Source organism: Oxyura jamaicensis, chromosome 4 (genome assembly GCF_011077185.1).
Source record: "Oxyura jamaicensis isolate SHBP4307 breed ruddy duck chromosome 4, BPBGC_Ojam_1.0, whole genome shotgun sequence".
Lineage (NCBI taxonomy): Eukaryota > Metazoa > Chordata > Aves > Anseriformes > Anatidae > Oxyura > Oxyura jamaicensis.
In genome coordinates, this window is record NC_048896.1 from 85714871 (window position 1) to 85722027 (window position 7157).

At 43.5% G+C, this 7157-nt stretch overlaps 1 protein-coding gene across 1 annotated transcript in view; it reads left to right on the forward strand.

The window, feature by feature from the left end:
• The first annotated feature begins 4256 nt into the window (after positions 1–4256).
• Positions 4257–7157, forward strand: part of CPZ (carboxypeptidase Z) — a 33891-nt gene continuing 30990 nt past the window's right edge. Inside the window, exon 1 of the mRNA XM_035326023.1 lies at positions 4257–4518. Coding sequence (XP_035181914.1) covers positions 4431–4518 — 88 coding nt within the window. The 5' untranslated portion in view covers positions 4257–4430. The remainder of the gene's footprint in view (positions 4519–7157) is intronic.

Sequence of the window (7157 nt, forward strand, 5' to 3'; positions counted from 1 at the left end):
AAGAGAAGAGAAGAGAAGAGAAGAGAAGAGAAGAGAAGAGAAGAGAAAAAAAGAAAAGAAAAGAAAAGAAAAGAAAAGAAAAGAAAAGAAAAGAAAAGAAAAGAAAAGAAAAGAAAAGAAAAGAAAAGAAAAGAAAAGAAAAAAGAAAAGTTCAATTTTAGAGCCATTACAGGAAATTTAGGCTTTTTCACTCTGGGGTTGTCTACCAGAGTTCTGCTCCTTCCCTAGTGTGCTGGTACAACTGTGAACGTGGTTGATAATGATCAAAAATAACTGCTGGAGGCTACAGGGAATTTGTGGAATATTTGAGACATAGAGAAAGTTTCAGTCCATGAACCATTCTTGGTTAAACTCTTAGGGTGCAATGTAGGAAAACAAGAAAATTCTTGTGTGGTCTTTTTCACCACTCTACTTTTAGTCTCTCCATCAAATTTCTGGCTCTGGATGTTTGTGTGGTAGTTTCTAAAGCTGGTTTAATCTTGTGGGTCATAAGGGGAACAAATTGAAAGCTGAGATGAAAGGCATGGCTGAAAATAATCTGTGAGAAAGTTAAAAGCTCCCGAAGTACAATGTAGATGGTCCCAGAAGACACAAAGAAAATCCCCAAATATATACTCTGTTTAATAAATGCAGAGCAGAATATCATATTTATCCTTAGAGTAAAATAGCCATTTCTCTTAGCTAAAAGTTAACTCTCATCTGTGTAAAATATGTTTAAAGAACAAACATTATTCCTCCTTTTAACTTAGCTCTAGAAGCTGAAATAGAAGTCCTGGTGGACCTTTCTCAAATCTCTGATAGAGCATGAAGCACAGTCAGGACATAGGGGGATAAGGTCTGAGCTGAAAACATGTAATCCCCAATAAGATCTGTTAAAAATATTTAACTTAACACCTAATGATATTGTAGTGATTCAAATACAAATGATTAAACCCAGATGATGCTGTTACATCTGCCTGTAACTCTGGGATTTCTTTGTTCATTATTATCATTATTTTTATTATTTTTAAGATTGTTTTAGAATCAGGATGAATATATCATAAGCCACAACTCAATGTCAGCTCCCTGGAAAGCCTGCAAGGTTGATAAAACCCAGAAGTGATATGACAGAGATGGGTAAGTACATTCCCGTATTCCCAACCATTTTTTCCCTACCTGTTTTTAACATTTTTAGGTTTCAACCATGTACCTATTCTATACCTGTTAGTAGTGCCATTTGATATACTCAGTGTTGACACAAAACAAACATATGAGAAGGACAAGTATTGTATACAGAGCCGTAATTAATAGGGTTTAATTAGTGGTTTTTCAGTAATGGGGCTGAAAAATAACCAAACAAGGCTGACTGTCTGGAAATACTGAATGGATCGGGGGAGCAGTAGCTGAACTACCATCCACCTCAGAAAGATGCAGGTCTAAAGGAGGACCCGGAGGATGTGACTGTGCCCAGCAGAATGGACAACACTTCAAAGATAGATACTATAAAGCTTGGGATCAAATCCTTTGAAAAGGAGGAAAAGAACAGATAACATTGTAACAGTAAACAAAATAACAATTTTTGGTTTTCTGTTCTCTATTTACTGTATTCAAACATGGAAAAAAAAATGATAATGGTGACAAACTGATAAATTTACCTGTGTTGCTAATTACTTTAATGTTATGATTAGGCCCCATCTACCCTGCTTAATGATATATGTATATATATATATATTAATCTTGGTACCAAATGGAATTACTGTTTTAATGTAAAAAGTCCATGAAAGCTGCAAAACAAAGAAATTTAAAACTTTTTGATGTCAGCAGGTGAGGGTTTTGTTTAGTTGGTGCAGTGGAGTTTGTTCAGGATGTGATGCACCAGGATGCGTGTGCCAGGTCCAGGTTATTGGGAGACATGGGTGTTCTTGTTACCCAGCTGCATTCTGATGTCCAGGGGTCTCTCTGTGCCAGGCTCATGACTGCTGCTGCTGTTCCCAATTGCAGGCTCAGCCAGCAGCAAAGCTGAGCACATCTCCCACAGTAGCTTGCACACACACACATGCTGCCAGACAAAGCACTGCAGCAACAGAGTTCACAAATTTAAGTGCAGAGAGCCCAGTCCTCTTCCCCCTCTGGTTCACTAGTGAAAACACAGGTGGTTGCATCCTCTGGCTTGCCACCAACATTCACAGATCCCTCACTTATCAGCACAAGCGCTCTGTCCATGCCCCAGGTCTCTCACCCAGCCACTGATTCGGATCTTGAGTCTTTCCAGATGTGGGTCTTCTCCTTTTTGCCTGCTAATCCAGACTGACATTTGCTAACAAACTATTCATACACATACATGGACGGATGTTTATATTCACTTGGGAAATATAAACACATATAGGTCTCTCCAGTTGCTGATGCCCAGACCTTGCAGACAATACCTTGGTCTCTCTTTGCAGACATTTTGACCTTTCAGCACTCATGTCTAGGATAGAGAGGGAGGTTGCACAAGAAAAAGAGTAGCTAAGGCAGCATTTAATATGATAGTAGACAAGACTGCAGTGACAAGGTACAGGGCTCAGTCATCTAAGTGCACAGGCTGGCAGACTGCTTTCATAAAGCTGCCCCATTTACTCCCTTCCTCTTTGTCTTGTTGCACTGATCCACTCTGGTTCTTCCCCTTCACTCGCTTTGACCCTTCACCTAAGCATGCTATAATAAGTTTTGCATGGCCTCTGAAGTCCCTTCTGGCATCCCATAATACTAATGACAGCCCAGGTGCACAGCAAGGATGAACATGCATCCTCAGCTGTACCTGAGCACATCAAGCACGAACATGGTAGATTGGTATTCAGAGTAGCTTGACTTCAGGGTGTTGGGACTTGTGCTGGAGCACATCCTGCCCTAGGAAAACCTTCAGAACTGTGCCAGTGACAGCCCAGTTATGCTGCTGTATAGTCAGGGGGAAAAAAGGCAGCCAAATTCTATTCTCCTCCTTAGAAGCTGATTCTTTGAGCCTTGATGGGCTTTGGTGCTGTTTGCTCCCAGGGCAGGCTCTGCAGTCTCCAGATGCAGCAGGGAATACTGGAGGTAAGAAACTCCCTTGCAGAACGCATCAGCAGAGGACTTTCTTTACCACCGAGCTCCGTTTTTCAGCATAACCCCCCAAACATGATGAGCATCAATTACTTTTAGAGGCATACAGCGTTCTCCTGCCTTGTCAGCCTGTTTTGTGTCTTCCTCTGCAGGGTGGTTCATTTGATTACATTACCATATAGCATCATAACTCCCTACCAATCCCTCTGATAGTGATCAGCGGGAGTCGGTGTGCTCTAACTGCAAGGCGAGGCTCTCTGCTCTTATGTGTAAGCAGGTATCTGTCCTCAGGGGAATATTCACTGCCTGGAAAGACAGGGTACTTTAGTCTATTTTAGTCCACATTTTTGAAGAAAAATTCCTTTTCCTGTGATACACATGGGAAAAAAAAAAAAAAAGATATTTTTTTTTTATGTGTAGGTAAAAAAAAAAAAAAGGAAGGAATTCACATCCTACCTAAGGCAAACTTTTCCACTATACCTGTTGTATACATTTTTCTGTTTAAAAAAAATAGAAAATAACAAAAAATAATCAATTTAAAATACATTTGCTATAGAACAACTATCCAGTTAAAGCACTTTTATTATTATTATTATTATTATTTAATACATATATATATCTTTAGATTTTTGTGAAGTTTTTTCTTTTATTTTAATAGGAATGGACAGAAAAGATTTATAACCCTCCAAGTTTGCTCATGTAAACTGGATCTTATCTTAAGCAACTGGCAAGCCCAGGAGGAGCCTGTGGAGGAGGATCCCACTTAGTGGGTTCCCACTCTTGCTGTGCTGGAGGAGATGCAGCTTGGATTCCCTATGCTGTCATGTTGTGTTTTAAACTCACAATTTAAGCTGTTTATGAAACACTGGTCTTTGGGTAGAAAGTTGCTTTCTTTTGTCTCCTTTTCTCTCTCTCTACCTCTTTTCCCTGTGTTTTCAGGCAGTTGCTCTTGGCTGCAGTGTTACAGGCTTTAACGCAGCTCCCCTCTCCCTTGGGAGAACCGCTGCCCGAAGACCAGCTTGTGGGACCCCGAGCCGAAGCAGCGCATCCCCGCGGGGACCCCCTTCACTCACACTGCTAATGAAATTACAAGCCAGGCTGCAACAGGGAGGCTGTGGGGAGGCAGAGGGGAGGGAGAGCTCATTCCTCCTCCCTCTCTGCCTCAAAGCCTTTTGCTTTCCAAGCTCAAATGCTAGCTGAAATCTGACGCCTGGACTGCATATGCTGTGAGACGTGGTCATGCCCTCGCGGTGCACTGATTTCCTCCGCGGCTTGGAGAGCCAGAGCTGTGCTGAGGCTCCAAGTGGAGGAGCCACTCCATCAGGCAGCGAGTGCCACATCACTGTGCTGCCTGCACAAGGGACTCCAGCATGGTCCTGAGGCTCCTGCTCCTCCTCACTGGGCTGCTTAGGGCCACCGAGCCGGCGCCCCGCTGCGAAACTGGCCAGGAGACCCTAGGTAAGGATAACCACACCAAAAGACCCCTTTCCCCTCTCCTTCCTTCCTCTGCAGATGAGCAGAGAAAAAGGTTGAGGTTTCAAGACAAGGGAGGCAGGAGATGTCACCCTCACCAAAAAAAATGGGGGGATCAGCTCTTTGGGAATCTGCAGTCCCTCCAGTGATGAAACTGGGGTTGTGCTTGGGAAGCATGGATGGGAAAACAGGCAGCAGTGTGGCTCTGAAACAGAAAATCAAGCCTGAAAAGTAAGGGAATGTAAAGTTTTACCATCGCTGTCTTGTAAGGCCATGTGCAGATATGTCTTTCTGTCAATTTGCAGAGTCCTTTGTCAGTAGGATCCCCCTTGGTGTCTGGGGAATGCCGTGGGTTCTCCCCATCTCTGGCCTTGCCTTCTAGGAATGTGGCAGTCAGATTGCAGGAAGGTGAACTTTTGACCTTGTGTGTTTTTTTGCTTAATAAAATCTCCTTACATTCAACTTTAGGTCACTTTTTTTTTTTTTTTTTTTTTTTTTTTTTTTTTAAGTCCAAGTATGAGAAGATTTATTAGGATGTGACAGCTGGAGGGTGTGTTGTAGCTTGCTATAAGCAACGTGGAATTTGTATGAATCGATTGGCTGGAAGGACAGATTTGCCCATTAGAGTGGAGGTGACATAGGCACATGCTGCTGAATGAGTTGAAAGCTCTTGGTTCAGTAACCAGTTGACAAATAAAGAAGAATAATGAATAACTTTTAAAAATATGTGGTGGCTTTTTTACCAAGTGGGCTTAATTCAGATTTCTTTTATGTGGAGACAGTGGGGAGGTGAGTGTGGAGTAATTCCTGTGTAGTGACAAGGTCAGTTCCAGGAAAACTGTAAGGGAGAGGAAAATTATTTTCAGAGGGTTCAAATTCAAAATGATTCAGAAAAAGACTTAGTTTACAGGAATACAGGAAAGTCAGTGCAAGTGACCTTTTCGTTACCCAAGGAAGTTCAGCTATGTTTCAGTTCTTAAATATAAGCCATAGACTCTTGCTGACACTGAACTGCTACACGACACAACCCATGTGCCATGTATTGCATATAATTTGAGAGTGCTGTTCCCACAAACATCAAAGTGAGGTCTACCGAAGCCTGAAGGGATTTTATTTCTGGATAAAGCTGCACAAAGAGAAGCGTTGTTGACTATTTACAGCCAATTACAGGAAGAGGCTGTGTGGTTTGCTGCATGCCCTTTTTCAGAGAGCTCTGATTCTGCTTCAGCTCCAGCTGATCAAAGTCGTGCTCTGGGGTATTATTAATCCTGGTGACTGCAAAAGCAGGCAGCATCAAGGGGTAACTCTGTAGCAGGTTGTTTTCTGTGTGTCTGCAACTGTGCTGGCTGTAGGGGAGGGTGTGAGGAGAGGCAGGTGGTGGAAACACAGCTTGCACATGGAAGGGCTGGACTGCTGAATATGGCTCTAGAGGATGGCTAATGGCAGGGAAAGCGAGCTGACAGCATCGTTAGGGGGTGTGCAATGTGAGGATGGGGGACACTTTGTGATAAGGATTGTTGGACCAGGAATGAAGTAGCAACCTGGACATCCAGAGACCTGCCAGCTTTCCTTTTCCTTTTCCAAAGTGAAGGTTATCTCATGTCTGGCCACATGAAAACAGAAAAACAGAGAGGACTGCAGTGCTGAATCTGTTCATGTTCAATAACCAGCAACATTAGGTTATGTCTTCAGCTTCAGTGTTGGGACTGTCTCCCTTCTTTTGGGATCCCTCATGTCAGGTGTAGATCTTGGTGGATCTCAATTCCCAGAGGCACAGTGCCCTACAGCAGGAGTGCAACCCCAAGCTGCTCATGCAGGAGAAGGGGCAGAGAGAACCAGTGCCCCTGCATGGCTCACAGCAAGCCTGAAGCTGCTTTCTCAGGCTTCTCAGTGATATTTACACTAGTGTGACTCTTTTTTTTTTTTTTTTTTTTTTTTCTCCTCCTGTTATAATAAGAAATCAATCCCAAACTAGGCTAACAATACCAAGATGCTGTCAAAATGCTTTTTGTCCTCTAGTTTAGTAAAGTAACAAAGTGATTACTGTCATCCAGCCCTACAACAGGACACTCAATAATGCGTGTCACAGGCATCATACAGTGTGTGGAAAGTATTTTAAGTAACAGCTGGGGACCTAGGCACTGAGGGAGAGATCCCATCTCAGCTCTGTGTTGTGACCTTGGGAGGCAGCACTTCCAGACTCCAATGAGTTTGACTGGCCTTTTAGCCTGTAGTTTCGGTAAGAAAAGCACAGCCTGGCATGTTGCCCTAAAGGTAGCCAGCCTTTGGCAGGGGGAGCTACCTGCACAGGTTCATGCTTTATCTGAGCGTCACGCACCTCTCTGAATACTGATGTATTCCGGCGGGGATGAGTTAAATGTAACAGGAAGAGCAGAAATCAAAGCAGAAGCGGGCTGAGGTCACATGCCTCGGAACCCTAAAGGCAGCTGACCTAGCTCGGCAGGGCGGGGGGAACTGGCTAGCTGGCCCCGGGGTGCCACCGTGTGGGCTTTGGGCAGGCACGGCGGCTCTGGAGGCAATCCAGCCTGAGCAGATGCCTTGCAGTGAAATCCATCCCCTGCTTCATAAGTCAATTTTTTTTTTTTTTTTTTTTTTGGGGGGGG